Raw genomic sequence first — 23486 nt, 5'->3', positions numbered from 1 at the left:
CACCTCTGCGTACTCCAGATGTCCTGGATGCGGAGAGCGTTCAGCAACGGGACGTCCAGGTTGTTGAGTCCTGCTGGTCCGCTGAAGGTGTCAAGAAGATCCTTGATGAGGAGTGCGGTTTCCACGGCCCCACGTGTCCTGCGCCGACAGTGGAGCCTCCACTCCTCCTTGGAGATCCTCTTCATCATGTCAGCGTCAGTCAGGCCAACCATCCCGTGCTTCCCCTCCAGCCAGGACCGCTTAGCCTCGGTGAGACGGCGGGCATCTTTGGGGTCGACTTCGAAGATGCAATGAGACAGCTGCCTCATGAAGGTAGGGTACAGCTCGTGGCACTCTGGGGTCACACCTGATGCGAAGCGTCGCATCAGGTGCCAGATGTCGAGGCGCACCACGAGCTGTCCCCACTCCTGTGATAGAAGAACGTAGTGCGGTTTAATTTTCATAAACTGTTCGATCCTTTCAGTAAGGTTTTTGAATGTTGTGAACACTGTGTGATTAGTGTCGTTTAAATCCTATCGTTATTATCAATATCAACATAAAAATTCTCAGTTTCAGACCGAAAACAAGGCAGCTGTCTTCGACACGCCGTCTCTGTGGCAGCAGTCGCGGTCCACGTAGCTGAGCTGGGGGGCTGTACCCCGGCGAGTCGGTACCGCCTCATCAATCCAGCCGCCATCCTGGACAGGCCCTCAGAGCTCTCAGCTCTGAGGGCCTGTCCAGGATGGTCCTCAGAGCTGTTTGATGTATGTATGTCACCACATACATACATCAAACAGGTCACTCAATACACACCTCTCTCTCTCTCTCTCTCCAAATGTGTACATATGTATATATATATATATATATATATATATATATAGTGTGTGTGTGTGTGTGTTTGGTGTGTTTGTTTAACATGTTTTTTAAATTGATTATAATGTCTTACCTGTACGTGAGTACAGCTGGGAACTGGCAGCTGTAGGTGGGGGGAAGCTGCCTCATGATGCCCTGTGACCACCCGCCGACCTTCTTCTTACATCGACGGCACTCCAGGTACTCAGTGGCCATGAGATACCAGCCGTCGATGTTCAGGGACCTCCGGATGGTCCTGTACAGCCCAGCCTTTGTCATGGACCCTGTGCACAAGGCTGGGGGCATGTCAGCTGCAGATGCCAGATGCGGTGTGGCATCCATAGGAACAGCCGACATGCAAAGAAGGGGTCGGGGGATGCGGGAGGCTGGTTGTAGACCGGCCGGGGTTGGGGGGGGTACCACCAGACGTTCAGCTCGCTGATGAGCCGAGGCCTCCCCCGGCTGTCCCTGGAAAACAGCACCCGACCGATCCACTGCTGCTGCTCCACAGTGAGAGCTGCCCGCCAGGACTCTGGCAGCAGCTGAAAAACAGAGTAACACAAGGAGCATTTTACAATCTGAGGACATCGATTTATGAGGTGGGTGGGCAGAGCGGCCACAGGTGAGGCCTGACGTGTTAGACAGACAACCTTTACCTCAGCACTGCTAGCAGGTGGTGGGGGAGGGAGGAAGGCAGGCCCGGGCAACTCCTCCTGTACTCCCTCCTCCGCAGCGGGGGCTTGGGCGGGGGCAGGGGCGGGCGAAGGATGGGGAGCTGGTGTCTCTGCTGGCTCGGCGATGACGAGGGCTGCTGGGGCTTGCGGGAGGGGGTGATGTTCTTGGCTGGCCTCCAGCAGCTCCTCGTCCGTTAGCTCACCCAGCGCAGCAGAGTCACCAGCCCCCGTCTGAGGTGCCGGTGAGGTGGGGGCGGAGGTGGATGCTGCTGGAGCGAGAGAGGGCCGGTACATTTGAGGCTGAAAGAGGAAAAGAAACGATTCAGTGACATGAAAGAATTAGATTTTAGCGTTGACATTAAATGACAGACACACAGTCAGCCAAGCTGCTTCTACAGAGACCAGGAGAAATACTGTTATGTTCTAATAACATGGTATTACAATATTTTATATTAAAGAGAGAAAGTGAGGATGAGAGAAAATTATGATAACAGCTGATTAGACATGTAGTGAGTGAGCGATGCAGGCTGCAGACAGGCGGGTTACACAGGCAGCGAGGAAAAGGATGATGAGGAGAATGTTACAGATAACAGATGCTCTCATTAGTGATGCTTTGACCGGCGATCAGCAGGCAGAGCTGTCAGTGATTGGAGACGAGCAGACGCAAGATATTTTTTCATTCGACCGAAACTTACCTGTTGTTTGATGTCCTCTCTGATTACAGAAGCATTTATAAAGAAAAAAAAAAAAAAATTTTAAAAAAGAGGCGTCAACACTTGAAGTCAAGTCTCTCTGTTATTAACAGTTTGTCATCATAATTATTTCGTTACTTTCTACTCACACTCCTCGATGTCAACTACCGCCTTGACCAGCTCTTCATCCGAGGGCTCCTCAGATGGTCGTGAGGGAAGAGCTGGTCTAAAGGGTCTGAAGGAGGAGGCTGTAATCACGCCGGTAAGAGAGAAACACAACACACACAGAGTCAACACAATAAAGATTTACTCTGTCACATGAATGATATGTCATTTCAGATGGACTTGCCTGGAAGTGCAGGCTTAGCGAACATCATCCGCTTGATTTTGGCCTGCATTTCCACCGCAGACAGAGAACGCCGCCCAGAGACAAAGGCCGCAAGCGCAGAACCAAGAGGCCTTTACCAAGAAAAAAAGGACACACAAAACCATCTACAGTGAGGAGACAATATGACAAAAACACACCTATTTACAATATTTTTATATATTTATATATTATATATTCATATTTATATATATATTTCTTCACAGAAGTCATCCAGGTACATCAAGCTCAGACAGCTTTATAGTAAAATAATACATACTGTGATGCACTCCTGGCTCTCTGGCTTGCGGCGGAGACAGAGGCTGAGCTGCTGCTGCTGCTGCTGCTGTTGGTGGTGGCGGCGGTGGCCGCAGCCTTGCTGGTGGCAGCAGCAGCCCTCGCTCTCTGTCTGTCTCTCTGCTGGACATAGCGGACGGCGTTCTCCATCTGCGAGCCAGGAGCTGGCGCCGTCCTCCGGAGGTAGTTGACAAATCTATACAAATCAGACAATTGATTATTGTCATCAATAGTCAGTTGAGCAAATAAATGACAAAATAGAAATCAAATGTTGCAATAATGTACCGGATCTTTTTGGAGTCCTCAGACTCATACAGGGCCTGCAGGGTCTCGAACTTAAAGACCCCAAAGCCAACAAGTGCCTGTCCCTCCTGTCCGGGTTGGAGGGACTTCACCCGCGCCTCCTCGAACGCACGGTGGAACCTGACCGCCTCCACAAAGTCAGGATACGCCGAGGAGTAGCGGGTGAAGGCGTCCTGTAGGTTCACAGAGGGAGGTTAAAACTGGACACTCCTCTGATTGTATGATGCGTATCAGATTAAAGGACGGACTCCACCTTGTTGGCCATCAGTGGGGACTGAGACCCTGTCCTCTCTCGCTCCTTCTGGTGGGAGGCGACCAGGTTCACAGCGTAGCCCACGTCATTCTCCAGGAGCCAGTGGAAGGTCTTGCCCTGGTATCTCCCGAACTGGACCTTCCACCGGCTCAGGACGAGGGTGGCGTTGGCGGTGTCGCCACCCTCGGAGGTGACGTGGGCCTGTGCCTCCGCATCCACCTCCTCCGGCTTCTTTGCCCGGTATGGGGCCTGGCCCCCGGCAACCCGCAGCGGGCCTACAGCCTGGGCCTCTGAAGAGGCCCTTAACAGGAGGGTCCCGTTAGGGGCCCTCCTAAAAGTAGGATGTTCCATCTAAACAGAGAAAATGAACGTTAGCAGAATACTGGCAGGAAATACTTTATGATCATACTTTATGATGACGATAAATGACGCGTAGCCTCGGACTTACAGTTAAAGCTCTCCTTAAATCTTCAAAATCTGTAATAACAGAGGGGATAAAACAGTGAGGAAACAGCACATCTCTGGACTCAGATCTCTTTTATGTACAAAAGAAACCTCTTCATTACATTATCACAGCTGTTCTAACCTTATTATCTGTATGAAATAAACATCTGGATGTGTCTGATTAAGCAGCTGTGTAACACTGCTGAAATACACACATGAGTGAGTGAGTGAGTGAGTGAGTGAGTGAGTGAGTGAATGAATGAATGAATGAATGAATGAATGAATGAAGCCTTGTGTTGTTTAGGTGACATGATGCGATATTAAACCGGCGCCGACGGCACGTACAGTAGCATTAGCTGTGTCAGACTGCGGGTCAGCGTTAGCTCGTGTCTCATTAAGAGACTGTGCTCAGCTCTGCTAATTGTCTCAAGTAAACACACGAATGAAAGCAGTTTTATTTCTTTTAGCTCTACGTGGAAAAACGCGAATGATAAGCGCAGGCGATGCAGGTGGCATCAGATAACGGTACATGACGCGGGCGCGCGCCACCGTACCTCGGCGTGTCGGACAGGCGTACGGGCAGCCGGGGGTTAAAAATAAATAAAAACCGTTCACGCTTGATTTGGTGCGGAATAAATAGTGCCGGCTCCACACCGTCGCGGCGATAAAACTCCGGTCAAAACGCGAGTCCGCGCCAACGTTAATGCCTGTGAAACCGCGAACGGGGGGCTGCGAAGGACCGGAATAAAACACCGCCGTTGACACGGCGCGATTGGCGACGTTTTGCTGCTCGCAATTCGTAAAAATATGACAAATGCTGTACTCACGAACTTGACTCCGTGGGGTCCGATCTTGAACTGAGCGCCGGTGCGGGGAGAATCCAAGATGGCGATCGCGAGGTGGCTTGTTGAGTCAAATCGAGCCTTCTGATTGGATGCCCAAAAGTTGGGATCGTGTGATTGGCCGACGCTGTTGGAACATGAGTGAACCAACAAGCCCTTGTTGGCACAGAGAAGATGGCATTTCCGGGGCGCAAGCTGCAACTGTCTGATTGATATAGTTTTTTTTTTTTTTTTACTGAGACCTGTGAAGACACCTTTACAATACTCCAGCCTGCTGAAAATCAAAGCATGAATACGTTTTCTCTGCATCTTGTGAAAAACAGAATTCTGTTAATCCTTGCTATGTTTTTCAGGTGGTACTAGGCTGCCTTTATGGATGGATTCAAGGTGAGCACTGACTTTTAATCGATAAGATCAGGCGGCGCAGCAGGGGGTAGTGACAAACATCTGCGATCAAGTTGGACAGTTTTCTGACTTTTCCTGCAGCCTCCAGTCTATACAGGAAGTCACAAAAGCACCCACATCCTTTTAGATTGTATTCTTATTCATTCAGTTCTTATCATATCCGTTTATCAGTCTGTTCACAGTCTCAAATTATTGTGTTGATCACAGTGTAAATCATATCATACAGGCTATCTATTATTTCTGTTCATGGTTCAGCCCACATTTACATGAATTCTTACGTATATCAGCGTTATATCATTTTGCTGCTGTATATAAATCCGCTGAGAGATTCTGTCTCTCTCAAACTACATCAACCAGTCAGACAGCCTATCAGGGCTTCACGTCTGTAAAGATGTTATTTTAAGAATCCTCACATCACACTAACACTATTGACCATCAGTTGTACAGTTTAATCCTTAATTCCTCTTTTCCTTCCTTCTTCCTTCAAAATAATTAAAATATTATACAACAGATTCTGTATAGCTTATGATTAATGCATTTAGTCTTTGTGACTGCAAAACATAATCATAAGTCACAACATGTACTCTGTTAACAGAAAAACCTTCAAATAAAACAAATCATTTCCAAATCTCTGAAATTCATTCATGGATCTATCATGGGTCGATGAGCTAAGAGCCAGGCTTTGGCAGTAGGCGCAGAGCAACTGCGCCGCCTGCCTCTAACGCTTGCGGCCGCCTCGATATCGCGAGATCATCGCCGTTCGACGTTCGCCGTTCGCCGCTTTATGACGTCAGAGATTTCCATGATCGAACGCTGTGCGGTGTTCGGTTCTGACAGCAGCTTATATAAGACGTCCATGAGCTGCGGAGGCTCAGACTCACCTCTGTATCTCCTCCTGCCTGTAGTCGGCGGTAGTAACATCTACACATCGCAGCAGCGAACAAGAACTGAAAACCAATGAAGAGTGAGTACCCAGAGCAGGGTCTCATGTGCCGGTGACTGCCAATTGTCGCGCAGGTGGGCTGGACAGAGTGCCATGAAGAATATTTGCTGACAACATGCGTGAGCTCAAGCGGCTCGGATGAAGACCGTCTCTAATGAAAAACGCAGGACGCTGCCAGACAAGATAAAAATGATCAGTAAACCGAAAGTTTGGGACACCACCTTGAACATGAGGCCATTTGTGCAAAGCCAGTAACCTACTGAAACGTAGAGCCCCTCGACCCACCGGGAACTGGTGCCGAGATGACAACGTTTTTACCGCTGTTTTTTTTTTAAGTCCGGTGAAGTACTTTTCATTATCTTTTCACCACTTCGGATTGTTGCTGTGCAGTGTTGTTGGTGCCAACATGGAGAGCCACCTTCCCAGCAGAGGAGTGATCTGTCAGCAGGTTGGGGATGGCATAAACTAAGTCGGAGACTTCAGCAGTCGGGTAGCAGATGGTCAAGGCTGGCTTGGACTTCACGAAACCAACGATGGACTCACCGACCGCCGCTGATGGAGGAGGTAGCGCCGTTTGAGCTGCATTTACCGACTGTAGATGGTGGGTTGTTGCCGGGGACAGCGGCAGCGCCGCGGCATCCACAGCAAAGGAGTTCCCTGCTTTCTCCGGACGAGTCTGAGGACTTCATGAAGGACTTGGCCGCTGGAAGGTTGGATCATCTCTCCAGTGGAGGAAAATCCTGGATGTCCAAGATGTTGAACCTGTTGGTCAGCGGTAGGTCGTGAGGTGGAGCGGGGAGGGGGGCGGGCGGACCATGTTTGTCCCTGCGGACCACAGTCCAGTGCTCCGGTTGACGTGGGGTCTAACTTGTCCTTGCTCGGGACTCAGGGACCAGCGAGGCGTTTTGCCTGGGCTGTGGCGACAGTGGAAAACTCCAAAATGAGCTTGTCCTTCTCCCCGAGCACAGCTTACAGACCAGCGATGCCTTGAAACGGTAAAGGTAAGGTCGCAGTAGCGACACTCGGGTCCTCGACACCGGCTAGCATGTTGGCAGTAGCAGTATAGCATGTTGTAAAATATAGTATGGCATATATACAAAAGTCACAGTATAGTATGCTCACAAAAAAGTTCAGAAAAAGTATAGCATGTTGTAAAAATGCCAAAGTATGGCTTGTTATGAAATTTTCACATTTTAGTATGCCATAAAAGGCATAGTATATTATAGAAAATGTCATGGCATAGTAGGTCAACAAATTACATTATACTGTGTCAAACAATGTCGTAGTAAAGTATGTTATAAAACATGTCATAGTATAGTATGTCAAAAAAGATGTCATATTGTCATAAAAATGTCATAATATAGTTTGTCAAAAATGTCAGTTTATGTCATACAATTGTTAGTGGGCTATGTCTTTAAAAGGTCATTGTGTAGAATATGTTACATGTCATGGTATGTCATAAAAATATGATAGTATAGTATGTCAAAGAATGTAAGTAAAGTATGACATAACAATGTTATAGAAATATCATCGCATAGACTGTCATAAAAATGTCAGCATTTGTATGTCATAGTATGGCATGTTATAAAAAAAATGTTGACGCAAAGCATGATAGAAAAAAAATGTCAGCATAGTATGTGAAAAAATGTTAGTGTAGTATGTAAAATGAATGTCATAGTATAGTATGTTAAAAATGTCATAGTACAGTATGTTAAAATGTCATAGTATTAAAAACATGCTGTAATACAGTTTGCCAAAAATATGTTATAGTATAGTATGTCAAAAAATGTGTGGACATACTTTACAATGGAATTTTTTGATGGTATGTAAAAAAAAAATAACATGGGATGGATGCAAGGTCACAGTAACCATAACCCCTGATGTATGACCACCAAAATCATCCCTATGTTAAACTGAATTTTTGTTGCAAAACTGAGAAAAACTTCCCCCAAGATACTCTTTAGATACTCCATTTACAAGTATGAGACACATTGGTCTGCAAATTATAGTTTTTCATTTAAAATAACATTAAATCATCATAGCCTATATGTTTTAACAAAAAATACTTATAAAATAGTATGGTATGTCATACAAACAAATATGATTAAAAAAGTCAGACTATTGTATGTTGTTCAAAAAGAAGTGGTAGTAAAGGATGCCTTTAAAAATATAAAAGCGCAATAGTACTGCTTGTCGTTTAGAATATAGAAATGTCATAGTATACTTAAATGTCAAGAATGCGATAAAAACGTTACAGTTAAGTATGTTGTCCAAAAATAATGAAAAACTTCATGGTATAGTATGTCTTCCAAAAATCATGAAAACTTCCAAAGATCATTAAAAACATCGTAGCACAGTATGTCAATAAATTATGAAAAATGTCATAGTTTAGTACGGAGCCAGACATCAAGAACATGTCACAGTATAGTATATTGTCCAAAAGTCAAGAAGAACATCAAAGTATATTATGTTGTCCAAAAAATCATAACAAACATCATAGCATAGTATGTTGTCCAAAAAAAACATGAAAACGTCACACCATAATCTGTCGTCCAAAAACCCCATCAAAAATTTAATAGTGTAATATGTCCTCAAAAAATAATCCAAAACAACAGAGAATATTATGTCAAAAAAAAAAAAAAGAAAAACGTCTTATAGTATGTTGTTCAAAAGATCATGAAATACATCATAGCATACTATGTCATCAAAAAATTATGGAAAACATCATAGTATAGTATGTAGCCCAGACATCATAAACATGTTGAAATATAATATATGAGTGCTTATCCTTTTCTGGAGCACAAGTTTGTGTTTTAGTTGAATATCGCCAAAGTCATGAAAAATGTCATAGTATGTTGTCCAAAAATTATGAAAAACTTCTTAGTATAGTATGTTGTTCAGAAATCATGAAGATGTCATAGTATAATACATTGTCAAAAAACAATGAAATCCTCACAGCATAGTCTTTTGTCCAAAACAAAAACAAAAAGATTTTGAATGGCATACTATACTATGATGTTCTTGATGATTTTTGGATGCCATAATATATTATAATTTTGATGATTTTTGCATGCCATACTATTTTCTGACATTTTTGATGACTTTTATGTCATATTTTGCAATTTTTCACTACTCTATAGTATAGCATTTTTGGCATTTTTTTTGACATGCTATAATATGGTGCTTTAGGCACTTTTGAAAAATCCTATGCTATGGCGTGTCTTGGAATGCTATTGAGATGTTTTATGTGGTATTCAGCTGTTCAAAAGGTCAAAAAAGTAATCACCCCAAATGTTAAAATAAGTTATTGTTCAGTTCACTTTAAAGCAAAGGGACGATCACAAAACCAAGAAAGACGGACCAGAGTTGAAGCAGAATTTAGATTATTTTATTGGTGGCCAAACAAAGGTGAGAGAGGATGGGATCAGGTGGTTGTGCCAAGGAAAATAACTGAATAGAACAAAACAAAAAAAAAACACCTTAACTCCCTTCTCTAAAGAACAGCTTTCACAAACAAACAACAGGGGCTAACAACAGCCGCTTAACCTAGTGTGTCTAAACAGAGATTTCCTACGTGTGAAAAAAGTAAAGAGTACCCCAACTTACCAAAAGTCCACAACCTCTCATCACATACCTTTCACCAGTTGCAAAAACACAATTCTGGTCACAGGTCACAAAAACACACAGCCAGGTCAGTCACAGAACAAAGAAGGAAAAAAAAGAGAGCCTGGCACTCTGTGGGGCATGGATTTTGAAAACCATGCCGACGGATGATTGGCCAGGTCGGAGTGGAGGGAACCAATGAGCATCCTGATCCTCTCCACAGGTAGCAATCAGCACAATCATGCACAAGTGGGAACACTCAGGTAATTAGCACCTGGAAAAAACACAAGGGAGGAGGGAGAAAACAGGGTAGAAAAACACACAAAGCACTGTGCCCCTACCTGGCAAGTAACATTCATAGTACAGCAAGTTGAGTCAGTTTCTAATACAGCCTGCTGGAAAAAATGGTCCAAAAAGTCAATATTTTGAGCGTTTTACGCCAAATTACAATATGCCAAAAAAAAGTACTATAGCTCAAGAAAAAATTTCAAAAAAGTCATCTCTCCAAATGTTAAAATAAGTCATAGTACAGCATGTTGAGGCAGTTTACAGTATATCTAGCTGAAAATACAAAACAGTCCAAAAAGTTAATATTTTTTAGCATTTTACGCCAAATTACAATATGGCAAAAAAAGCCATACTATAACTGAGGAAAAACTGTCAAAAAAGTCATCTCTCCAAATGTTAAAATAAGTCATAGTACAGCATGTTGAAGCAGTTTTTAGTATATCTCGCTGAAATTTTGCTCCAAAAAGTCAATATTTTTAGCATTTTGCGCCAAATTACAATATGGCAAAAGAAGCTATACTATAACTCAGGAAAAATTTTCAAAAAAGCAATCTCTCCAAATGTTAAAATAAGTCATAGTATAGCATGTTGAGGCAGTTTATAGTATATCTAGTTGAAATAAATGGTCAAAAAATCTATATTTTTAGTGTTTTACGTGAAATTACAATATGGCAAAAAAAAGTACTAAAGCTCAGGAAAAATTGTCAAAAAAGTCATCTCTCCAAATGTTAAAATAAGTCATAGTACAGCATGTTGAGGCAGTTTACAGTATATCTAGCTGAAAAAACAGTCCAAAAAGTCAATATTTTTAGCATTTTACGTCAAATTACAACATGGCAAAAAAAGCCATACTATAGCTCAGGAAAAATTGTCAAAAGAGCCATTTCTCCAAATGTTAAAATTAAGTCATAGTACAGCATGTTGAAGCAGTTTTTAGTATATCTAGTTGAAATAAATGGTCAAAAAGTCAATATTTTAGTGTTTTACGCCAAAATTACAATATGGCAAAAAGCAGGATGATAGCTCAGGAAAAATTGTCAAAAAAGTCATCTCTCCAAATGATAAAATAAGTCATAGTACAGCAAGTTGAGGCAGTTAATTGTATATCTAGTTGAAATAAATGGTCAAAAAAGTTAATATTTTTAGTGTTTCACGCCAAATTACAATATGGAAAAAGAAGCTATACTATAACTCAGGAAAAATTGTCAAAAAAGTCATCTCTCCAAATGTTAATATAAGTCATAGTACAGCAAGTTGAGGCAGTTTATCGTATATCTAGTTAAAATAAAAGGTCAAAAAAGTCAATATTTTTAGTGTTTTACGCCAAATTACAATATGGCTAAAAAAAGTACTATAGCTCAGGAAAAATTGTCAAAAAAGTCATCTCTCCAAATGTTAAAATAAGTCATAGTACAGCAAGTTGAGGCAGTTAATAGTATATCTAGTTAAAATAAAAGGTCAAAAAAGTCAATATTTTAGTGTTTTACGCCAAATTACAATATGGCTAAAAAAAGTACTATAGCTCAGGAAAAATTGTCAAAAAAGTCATCTCTCCAAATGTTAAAATAAGTCATAGTACAGCAAGTTGAGACAGTTTATAGTATATCTAGTTGAAATAATAGGTCAAAAAGTCAATATTTTTAGGGTTTCACGTCAAATTACAACATGGCTAAAAAAGTACTATAGCTCAGGAAAAATTGTCAAAAAAGTCATCTCTCCGAATGTTAAAATAAGTCATAGTACAGCATGTTGAGGCAGTTTACAGTATATCTAGCTGAAAAACAGTCAAAAAGTCAATATTTTTAGCATTTTACGTCAAATTACAACATGGCAAAAAAAGCCATACTGTAGCTCAGGAAAAATTGTCAAAAGAGCCATTTCTCCAAATGTTAAAATTAAGTCATAGTATAGCATGTTGAAGCAGTTTATAGTATATCTAGTTGAAATAAATGGTGAAAAAAGTCAATATTTTAGTGTTTTACGCCAAATTACAATATGGCAAAAAAGCAGGATGATAGCTCAGGAAAAATTGTCAAAAGAGTCATCTCTCCAAATGTTAAAATAAGTCATAGTACAGCAAGTTGAGGCAGTTTATAGTATATCTAGTTAAAATAAAAGGTCAAAAAAGTCAATATTTTTAGTGTTTTACGCCAAATTACAATATGGCTAAAAATAGTACTATAGCTCAGGAAAAATTGTCACAAAAGCCATCTCTCCAAATGTTAAAATAAGTCATAGTACAGCATGTTGAGGCAGTTTACAGTATATCTAGCCGAAAAACAGTCCAAAAAGTCAATATTTGTAGCATTTTACGTCAAATTACAACATGGCAAAAAAGCCATACTGTAGCTCAGGAAAAATTGTCAAAAGAGCCATTTCTCCAAATGTTAAAATTAAGTCATAGTACAGCATGTTGAAGCAGTTTTTAGTATATCTAGTTGAAATAAATGGTCAAAAAAGTCAATATTTTAGTGTTTTACGCCAAATTACAATATGGCTAAAAATAGTACTATAGCTCAGGAAAAATTGTCAAAAAAGTCATCTCTCCGAATGTTAAAAAAAGGCATAGTACAGCAAGTTGAGGCAGTTTATCGTATATCTAGTTAAAGTAAAAGGTCAAAAAAGTCAATATTTTTAGTGTTTTACGCCAAATTACTATATGGCAAAAAAGCAGGATGATAGCTCAGGAAAAATTGTCAAAAAAGTCATCTCTCCAAATGTTAAAATAAGTCATAGTACAGCAAGTTGAGGCAGTTTATAGTATATCTAGTTAAAATAAAAGGTCAAAAAAGTCAATATTTTTAGTGTTTTACGCCAAATTACAATATGGCAAAAATACTATAGCTCAGGAAAAATTGTCAAAAGAGTCATCTCCAAATGTTAAATTAAGTCATAGTACAGCAAGTTGAGACAGTTTATCGTATATCTAGTTAAAATAAATGGTCAAAAAAGTCAATATTTTAGTGTTTTACGCCAAATTACAATATGGCAAAAAAGCAGGATGATAGCTCAGGAAACTTGTCAAAAAAGTCATCTCTCCAAATGTTAAAATAAGTCATAGTACAGCAAGTTGAGGCAGTTTATCGTATATCTAGTTAAAATAAAAGGTCAAAAGTCAATATTTTAGTGTTTTACGCCAAATTACAATATGGCAAAAAAGCAGGATGATAGCTCAGGAAAAATTGTCAAAAGAGTCATCTCTCCAAATGTTAAAATAAGTCATAGTACAGCAAGTTGAGGCAGTTTATCGTATATCTAGTTAAAATAAAAGGTCAAAAAAGTCAATATTTTTAGTGTTTTACGCCAAATTACAATATGGCTAAAAAAAGTACTATAGCTCAGGAAAAATTGTCAAAAAAGTCATCTCTCCAAATGTTAAAATAAGTCATAGTACAGCATGTTGAGGCAGTTTACAGTATATCTAGCTGAAAAAACAGTCCAAAAAGTCAATATTTTTAGCATTTTACGTCAAATTACAACATGGCAAAAAAAGCCATACTATAGCTCAGGAAAAATTGTCAAAAGAGCCATTTCTCCAAATGTTAAAATTAAGTCATAGTACAGCATGTTGAAGCAGTTTTTAGTATATCTAGTTGAAATAAATGGTCAAAAAAGTCGATATTTTAGTGTTTTACGCCAAATTACAATATGGCAAAAAGCAGGATGATAGCTCAGGAAAAATTGTCAAAAGAGTCATCTCTCCAAATGTTAAAATAAGTCATAGTACAGCAAGTTGAGGCAGTTTATCGTATATCTAGTTAAAATAAAAGGTCAAAAAGTCAATATTTTTAGTGTTTTACGCCAAATTACAACATTGCAAAAAAAGTACTATAGCTCAGGAAAAATTGTCAAAAAAGTCATCTCTCCAAATGTTAAAATAAGTCATAGTACAGCAAGTTGAGGCAGTTTATCGTATATCTAGTTAAAATAAAAGGTCAAAAAAGTCAATATTTTTAGTGTTTTACGCCAAATTACAATATGGCTAAAAAAAGTACTATAGCTCAGGAAAAATTGTCAAAAAAGTCATCTCTCCAAATGTTAAAATAAGTCATAGTACAGCATGTTGAGGCAGTTTACAGTATATCTAGCTGAAAAAACAGTCCAAAAAGTCAATATTTTTAGGGTTTCACGTCAAATTACAACATGGCTAAAAAAGTACTATAGCTCAGGAAAAATTGTCAAAAAAGTCATCTGACCAAATGTTAAAATAAGTCCTAGTACAGCAAGTTGAGGCAGTTTATAGTATATCTAGTTGAAATAAAAGGTCAAAAAGTCAATATTTTAGTGTTTTACGTCAAATTACAATATGGCTAAAAAAGTACTATAGCTCAGGAAAAATTGTCAAAAGTCATCTCCAAATGTTAAAATAAGTCATAGTACAGCAAGTTGAGGCAGTTTTAGTATATCTAGTTAAAATAAATGGTCAAAAAAGTCAATATTTTAGTGTTTTACGCCAAATTACAATATGGCAAAAAAGCAGGATGATAGCTCAGGAAAAATTGTCAAAAGAGTCATCTCTCCAAATGTTAAAATAAGTCATAGTACAGCAAGTTGAGGCAGTTTATCGTATATCTAGTTAAAATAAAAGGTCAAAAAAGTCAATATTTTTAGTGTTTTACGCCAAATTACAATATGGCAAAAAAAAAGTACTATAGCTCAGGAAAAATTGTCAAAAAAGTCATCTCTCCAAATGTTAAAATAAGTCATAGTACAGCATGTTGAGGCAGTTTACAGTATATCTAGCTGAAAAAACAGTCAAAAAAGTCAATATTTTTAGCATTTTACGTCAAATTACAACATGGCAAAAAAAGCCATACTATAGCTCAGGAAAAATTGTCAAAAGAGCCATTTCTCCAAATGTTAAAATTAAGTCATAGTACAGCATGTTGAAGCAGTTTTTAGTATATCTAGTTGAAATAAATGGTCAAAAAAGTCAATATTTTAGTGTTTTACGCCAAATTACAATATGGCAAAAAAGCAGGATGATAGCTCAGGAAAAATTGTCAAAAGAGTCATCTCTCCAAATGTTAAAATAAGTCATAGTACAGCAAGTTGAGGCAGTTTATCGTATATCTAGTTAAAATAAAAGGTCAAAAAAGTCAATATTTTTAGTGTTTTACGCCAAATTACAATATGGCTAAAAAAGTACTATAGCTCAGGAAAAATTGTCAAAAATGTCATCTCTCCAAATGTTAAAATAAGTCATAGTACAGCAAATTGAGGCAGTTTATAGTATAACTAGTTGAAATAAAAGGTCAAAAAGTCAATATTTTTAGTGTTTCATGACAAATTACAATATGGCTAAAAAGCAGTACTATAGCTCAGGAAAAATTGTCAAAAGAGTCATCTCTCCAAATGTTAAAATAAGTCATAGTACAGCAAGTTGAGGCAGTTTATCGTATATCTAGTTAAAATAAAAGGTCAAAAAAGTCAATATTTTTAGTGTTTTACGCCAAATTACAATATGGCTAAAAAAAGTACTATAGCTCAGGAAAAATTGTCAAAAAAGTCATCTCTCCAAATGTTAAAATTAAGTCATAGTACAGCATGTTTAGGCAGGGAAAAGAATATCTAGCTGAAAAAATGGTCCAAAAAAGTCAATATTTTTAGTGTTTTACGCCAAATTACAATATGGCTAAAAAAAGTACTATAGCTCAGGAAAAATTGTCAAAAAAGTCATTTTTACCAAATGTTAAAATAAGTCATAGTGCAGCATGTTGAGGCAGTTTACAGTATATCTAGTTGAAATAAATGGTCAAAAAAGTCAATATTTTAGTGTTTTACGCCAAATTACAATATGGCAAAAAAAAAGTACTATAGCTCAGGAAAAATTGTCAAAAAAGTCATCTCTCCAAATGTTAAAATAAGTCATAGTACAGCAAGTTGAGGCAGGTTATAGAATATCTAGCTGAAAAAATGGTCCAAAAAGTCAATATTTTTAGTGTTTTACGTCAAATTACAACATGGCAAAAAAAGACATACTAAAGCTCAGGAAAAATTGTCAAAAAAGTCATCTCTCCAAATGATAAATTAAGTCATAGTACAGCAAGTTGAGGCAGTTTATAGTATATCTAGTTGAAATAAACGGTCAAAAAAGTCAATATTTTTAGTGTTTTACGTCAAATTACAATATGGCTAAAAAAAGTACTATAGCTCAGGAAAAATTGTCAAAAAAGTCATCTCTCCAAATGATCAAATAAGTCATAGTACAGCAAGTTGAGGCAGTTTATAGTATATCTAGCTGAAAAAACAGTCCAAAAAGTCAATATTTTTAGCATTTTACGTCAAATTACAACATGGCAAAAAAAGCCATACTATAGCTCAGGAAAAATTGTCAAAAGAGCCATTTCTCCAAATGTTAAAATTAAGTCATAGTACAGCATGTTGAAGCAGTTTTTAGTATATCTAGTTGAAATAAATGGTCAAAAAAGTCAATATTTTAGTGTTTTACGCCAAATTACAATATGGCAAAAAAAAAAGTACTATAGCTCAGGAAAAATTGTCAAAAAAGTCATCTCTCCAAATGTTAAAATAAGTCATAGTACAGCAAGTTGAGGCAGTTTTTAGTATATCTAGTTCAAATAAATGGTCAAAAAAGTCAATATTTTAGTGTTTTACGCCAAATTACAACATGGCAAAAAAGCAGGATGATAGCTCAGGAAAAATTGTCAAAAGAGTCATCTCTCCAAATGTTAAAATAAGTCATAGTACAGCAAGTTGAGGCAGTTTATCGTATATCTAGTTAAAATAAAAGGTCAAAAAAGTCAATATTTTTAGTGTTTTACGCCAAATTACAATATGGCTAAAAAAAGTACTATAGCTCAGGAAAAATTGTCAAAAGAGTCATCTCTCCAAATGTTAAAATAAGTCATAGTACAGCAAGTTGAGGCAGTTTGTCGTATATGTAGTTAAAATAAAAGGTCAAAAAAGTCAATATTTTTAGTGTTTACGCCAAATTACAATATGGCTAAAAAAAGTACTATAGCTCAGGAAAAATTGTCAAAAAAGTCATCTCTCCAAATGTTAAAATAAGTCATAGTACAGCAAGTTGAGGCAGTTTATAGTATATCTAGTTGAAATAAATGGTCAAAAAGTCAATATTTTCAGGGTTTCATGCCAAATTACAACATGGCTAAAAAAAGTACTATAGCTCAGGAAAAATTGTCAAAAAAGTCATCTCTCCAAATGTTAAAATAAGTCATAGTACAGCAAGTTGAGGCAGTTTATCGTATATCTAGTTAAAATAAAAGGTCAAAAAAGTCAATATTTTTAGTGTTTTACGCCAAATTACAATATGGCTAAAAAAAGTACTATAGCTCAGGAAAAATTGTCAAAAAAGTCATCTCTCCAAATGTTAAAATAAGTCATAGTACAGCAAGTTGAGGCAGTTAATAGTATATCTAGTTAAAATAAAAGGTCAAAAAAGTCAATATTTTTAGTGTTTTACGCCAAATTACAATATGGCAAAAAAGCAGGATGATAGCTCAGGAAAAATTGTCAAAAGAGTCATCTCTCCAAATGTTAAAATAAGTCATAGTACAGCATGTTGAGGCAGTTTACGGTATATCTAGCTGAAATAAATGGTCAAAAGTCAATATTTTTAGTGTTTTACGTCAAATTACAATATGGCAAAAAAAGTACTATAGCTCAGGAAAAATTGTCAAAAGAGTCATCTCTCCAAATGTTAAAATAAGTCATAGTACAGCAAGTTGAGGCAGTTTATAGTATATCTAGTTGAAATAAAAGGTCAAAAAGTCAATATTTTTAGTGTTTTACGCCAAATTACAATATGGCAAAAAAAGTACTATAGCTCAGGAAAAATTGTCAAAAGAGTCATCTCTCCAAATGTTAAAATAAGTCATAGTACAGCATGTTGAGGCAGTTTACAGTATATCTAGCTGAAAAAACAGTCAAAAAAGTCAATATTTTTAGCATTTTACGTCAAATTACAATATGGTAAAAAAAAAAAAGTACTATAGCTCAGGAAAAATTGTCAAAAGAGCCATTTCTCCAAATGTTAAAATTAAGTCATAGTACAGCATGTTGAAGCAGTTTTTAGTATATCTAGTTGAAATAAATGGTCAAAAAGTCAATATTTTAGTGTTTTACGCCAAATTACAATATGGCAAAAAGCAGGATGATAGCTCCGGAAAAATTGTCAAAAAAGTAATCTCTCCAAATGTTAAAATAATTCATAGTACAGCAAGTTTAAGCAGTTTATCGTATATCTAGTAAAAGGTCAGAAAAGTCAATATTTTTAGTGTTTTACGCCAAATTACAATATGGCTAAAAATAGTACTATAGCTCAGGAAAAATTGTCAAAAAAGTCATCTCTCCAAATGATCAAATAAGTCATAGTACAGCATGTTGAGGCAGTTTTTAGTATATCTAGTTGAAATGAACGGTCCAAAAAGTCAATATTTTTAGTGTTTTACGCCAAATTACAATATGGCTAAAAAAAGTACTATAGCTCAGGAAAAATTGTCAAAAAAGTCATCTCTCCAAATGTTAAAATAAGTCATAGTACAGCAAGTTGAGGCAGTTTATCGTATATCTAGTTGAAATAAAAGGTCAAAAATGTCAATATTTTTAGTGTTTTACACCAAATTACAATATGGCTAAAAAAAGTACTATAGCTCAGGAAAAATTGTCAAAAGTCATCTCTCCAAATGTTAAAATAAGTCATAGTACAGCATGTTTAGGCAGGGTATAGAATATCTAGCTGAAAAAATGGTCCAAAAAGTCAATATTTTTAGTGTTTTACGTCAAATTACAATATGGCAAAAAAGCAGGATGATAGCTCAGGAAAAATTGTCAAAAGAGTCATCTCTCCAAATGTTAAAATAAGTCATAGTACAGCAAGTTGAGGCAGTTTTAGTATATCTAGTTGAAAGAAATTGTCAAAAAGTCAATATTTTAGTGTTTTACGCCAAATTACAATATGGCAAAAAAAAAGTACTATAGCTCAGGAAAAATTGTCAAAAATGTCATCTCTCCAAATGTTAAAATAAGTCATAGTACAGCATGTTGAGGCAGTTATTAGTACATCTAGCTGAAAAAATGGTCCAAAAAGTCAATATTTTTAGTGTTTTACGCCAAATTACAATATGGCAAAAAAAAAAGTACTATAGCTCAGGAAAAATTGTCAAAAAAGTCATCTCTCCAAATGTTAAAATAAGTCATAGTACAGCAAGTTGAGGCAGTTTATCGTATATCTAGTTGAAATAAATGGTGAAAAAAGTCAATATTTTAGTGTTTTACGCCAAATTACAATATGGCTAAAAAAAGTACTATAGCTCAGGAAAAATTGTCAAAAAAGTCATCTCTTCAAATGTTAAAATAAGTCATAATACAGCAAGTTGAGGCAGTTTATCGTATATCTAGTTGAAATAAATGGTGAAAAAAGTCAATATTTTAGTGTTTTACGCCAAATTACAATATGGCAAAAAAAAAGTACTATAGCTCAGGAAAAATTGTCAAAAATGTCATCTCTCAAATGTTAAAATAAGTCATAGTACAGCATGTTGAGGCAGTTTACAGTATATCTAGCTGAAAAAACAGTCCAAAAAGTCAATATTTTTAGCATTTTACGTCAAATTACAACATGGCAAAAAAAGCCATACTATAGCTCAGGAAAAATTGTCAAAAGAGCCATTTCTCCAAATGTTAAAATTAAGTCATAGTACAGCATGTTGAAGCAGTTTTTAGTATATCTAGTTGAAATAAATGGTCAAAAAAGTCAATATTTTAGTGTTTTACGCCAAATTACAATATGGCAAAAAAGCAGGATGATAGCTCAGGAAAAATTGTCAAAAGAGTCATCTCTCCAAATGTTAAAATAAGTCATAGTACAGCAAGTTGAGGCAGTTTTTAGTATATCTAGTTGAAATAAATGGTCAAAAAAGTCAATATTTTAGTGTTTTACGCCAAATTACAATATGGCAAAAAAAAAAGTACTATAGCTCAGGAAAAATTGTCAAAAAAGTCATCTCTCCAAATGTTAAAATAAGTCATAGTACAGCAAGTTGAGGCAGTTTTTAGTATATCTAGTTGAAATAAACGGTCAAAAAATCAATAATTTTAGTGTTTTACGCCCAATTACAACATGGCAAAAAAAGCCATACTATAGCTCAGGAAAAATTGTCAAAAGAGTCATCTCTCCAAATGTTAAAATAAGTCATAGTACAGCAAGTTGAGGCAGTTTATCGTATATCTAGTTAAAATAAAAGGTCAAAAAAGTCAATATTTTAGTGTTTTACGCCAAATTACAATATGGCAAAAAAAAAGTACTATAGCTCAGGAAAAATTGTCAAAAGAGTCATCTCTCCAAATGTTAAAAAAAGTCATAATACAGCAAGTTGAGGCAGTTTATCGTATATCTAGTTGAAATAAATGGTGAAAAAAGTCAATATTTTAGTGTTTTACGCCAAATTACAATATGGCAAAAAAAAAAGTACTATAGCTCAGGAAAAATTGTCAAAAAAGTCATCTCTCCAAATGTTAAAATAAGTCATAGTACAGCAAGTTGAGGCAGTTTATAGTATATCTAGCTGAAATAAAAGGTCAAAAAGTCAATATTTTTAGTGTTTTACGCCAAATTACAATATGGCAAAAAAGCCATACTATAGCTCAGGAAAAATCGTCAAAAAAGTCATCTCCCCAAATGTTAAAATAAGTCATAGTACAGCAAGTTGAGGCAGTTTTTAGTTTATCTAGTTGAAATAAACGGTCAAAAAAGTCAATATTTTTAGTGTTTTACGCCAAATAACAATATGGCAAAAAAAGTACTATAGCTCAGGAAAAATTGTGAAAAAAGTCATCTCTCCAAATGTTAAAATAAGTCATAGTACAGCATGTTGAGGCAGTTTACAGTATATCTAGCTGAAATAAAAGGTCAAAAAGTCAATATTTTTAGTGTTTTACGCCAAATTACAATATGGCAAAAAAGCAGGATGATAGCTCAGGAAAAATTGTCAAAAGAGTCATCTCTCCAAATGTTAAAATAAGTCATAGTACAGCAAGTTGAGGCAGTTAATAGTATATCTAGTTAAAATAAAAGGTCAAAATTCAATATTTTTAGTGTTTTACCAAATTACAATATGGCTAAAAAAGTACTATAGCTCAGGAAAAATTGTCAAAAGAGTCATCTCCAAATGTTAAAATAAGTCATAGTACAGCAAGTTGAGGCAGTTTTTAGTATATCTAGTTGAAATAAGTGCTCGAAAAAGTCAATATTTTAGTGTTTTACGCCAAATTACAATATGGCAAAAAAGCAGGATGATAGCTCAGGAAAAATTGTCAAAAAAGTCATCTCTCCAAATGTTAAAATAAGTCATAGTACAGCATGTTGAGGCAGTTTTTAGTATATCTAGTTAAAATAAAAGGTCAAAAAAGTCAATATTTTTAGTGTTTTACGCCAAATTACAATATGGCAAAAAAGCAGGATGATAGCTCAGGAAAAATTGTCAAAAGAGTCATCTCTCCAAATGTTAAAATAAGTCATAGTACAGCAAGTTGAGGCAGTTTTAGTATATCTAGTTGAAATAAATGGTCAAAAAGTCAATATTTTAGTGTTTTACGCCAAATTACAATATGGCAAAAAAGCAGGATGATAGCTCAGGAAAAATTGTCAAAAAAGTCATCTCTCCAAATGTTAAAATAAGTCATAGTACAGCATGTTGAGGCAGTTAATAGTATATCTAGTTAAGTAAAAGGTCAAAAAAGTCAATAATTTAAGTGTTTTACACCAAGTTACAATATGGCAAAAAAAAGTACTATAGCTCAGGAAAAATTGTCAAAAAAGTCATCTCTCCAAATGTTAAAATAAGTCATAGTACAGCATGTTGAGGCAGTTTTTAGTATATCTAGTTGAAATAATTGGTCAAAAAAGTCAATATTTTAGTGTTTTACGCCAAATTACAATATGGCAAAAAAGCAGGATGATAGCTCAGGAAAAATTGTCAAAAGAGTCATCTCTCCAAATGTTAAAATAAGTCATAGTACAGCAAGTTGAGGCAGTTTATAGTATATCTAGTTAAAATAAAAGGTCAAAAAAGTCAATATTTTTAGTGTTTTACGCCAAATTACAATATGGCTAAAAAAGTACTATAGCTCAGGAAAAATTGTCAAAAAGTCATCTCTCCAAATGTTAAAATAAGTCATAGTACAGCATGTTGAGGCAGTTTATAGTATATCTAGCTGAAAATAACAGGTCAAAAGTCAATATTTTTAGCATTTTACGTCAAATTACAACATGGCAAAAAAGCCATACTATAGCTCAGGAAAAATTGTCAAAAGAGCCATTTCTCCAAATGTTAAAATTAAGTCATAGTACAGCATGTTGAAGCAGTTTTAGTATATCTAGTTTAAATAAATGGTCAAAAATGTCAATATTTTCGTTTTTTACGCCAAATTACAATATGGCAAAAAAGCAGGATGATAGCTCAGGAAAAATTGTCAAAAGAGTCATCTCTCCAAATGTTAAAATAAGTCATAGTACAGCAAGTTGAGGCAGTTAATAGTATATCTAGTTAAAATAAAAGGTCAAAAAAGTCAATATTTTAGTGTTTTACGCCAAATTACAATATGGCTAAAAAAAAGTACTATAGCTCAGGAAAAATTGTCAAAAAAGTCATCTCTCCAAATGTTAAAATAAGTCATAGTACAGCATGTTGAGGCAGTTTTTAGTATATCTAGTTGAAATAAATGGTCAAAAAGTCAATATTTTTAGTGTTTTACGCCAAATTACAATATGGCAAAAAAGGATGATAGCTCAGGAAAAATTGTCAAAAGAGTCATTTCTCCAAATGTTAAAATAAGTCATAGTACAGCAAGTTGAAGCAGTTTATAGTATATCTAGTTGAAATAAATGGTCAAAAAGTCAATATTTTAGTGTTTTATGCCAAATTACAATATGGCTAAAAAAAGTACTATAGCTCAGGAAAAATTGTCAAAAAGTCATCTCTCCAAATGTTAAAATAAGTCATAGTACAGCAAGTTGAGGCAGTTTATAGTATATCTAGTTGAAATAACAGGTCAAAAAGTCAATATTTTTAGTGTTTTACGTCAAATTACAATATGGCAAAAAAGCAGTACTATAGCTCAGGAAAAATTGTCAAAAGAGTCATTTCTCCAAATGTTAAAATTAAGTCATAGTACAGCAAGTTGAGGCAGTTAATAGTATATCTAGTTAAAATAAAAGGTCAAAAAGTCAATATTTTAGTGTTTTACGCCAAATTACAATATGGCTAAAAAAGCAGTACTAAAGCTCAGGAAAAAATGTCAAAAAAGACATCTCTCCAAATGATAAAATAAGTAATAATAAAACAAGTTGAGGCAGTTTATAGTATAACTAGTTGAAAAAAAAGGTCAAAAAGTCAATATTTTAGTGTTTCATGTCAAATTACAATATGGCTAAAAAGCAGTACTATAGCTCAGGAAAAATTGTCAAAAGAGTCATCTCTCCAAATGTTAAAATAATTCATAGTACAGCAAGTTGAGGCAGTTTTTAGTATATCTAGTTGAAATAAAAGGTCAAAAAGTCAATA

At 36.0% G+C, this 23486-nt stretch overlaps 2 protein-coding genes across 2 annotated transcripts; both read right to left on the bottom strand.

Moving 5' to 3' along the window:
• Positions 1-1106: 1106 nt before the first annotated feature.
• LOC148187038 (uncharacterized) lies at positions 1107-2595 on the bottom strand. The gene is made up of 4 exons (XM_088089221.1): positions 2547-2595; positions 2347-2445; positions 1488-1774; positions 1107-1373 (listed from the first exon to the last, which is right to left on the bottom strand). The coding sequence occupies exons 1-4, from the start codon at positions 2593-2595 to the stop codon at positions 1107-1109; spliced, it is 702 nt and encodes a 233-aa protein (XP_087945347.1).
• On the bottom strand, positions 2473-4954 carry LOC148187037 (uncharacterized). Its single transcript, XM_088089397.1, has 3 exons — positions 3415-4954; positions 3144-3334; positions 2473-3054 (listed from the first exon to the last, which is right to left on the bottom strand). The coding sequence occupies exons 1-3, from the start codon at positions 3763-3765 to the stop codon at positions 2811-2813; spliced, it is 786 nt and encodes a 261-aa protein (XP_087945523.1). The 5' UTR covers positions 3766-4954; the 3' UTR covers positions 2473-2810.
• Between the last annotated feature and the right edge of the window lie 18532 nt (positions 4955-23486).

This window comes from Plectropomus leopardus, chromosome 16, assembly GCF_026936395.1.
Source record: "Plectropomus leopardus strain MGB_pleo_1.0 chromosome 16, ASM2693639v1, whole genome shotgun sequence".
NCBI classification, from domain to species: domain Eukaryota; kingdom Metazoa; phylum Chordata; class Actinopteri; order Perciformes; family Serranidae; genus Plectropomus; species Plectropomus leopardus.
This window is presented reverse-complemented; position numbering and strand designations above follow the sequence as displayed.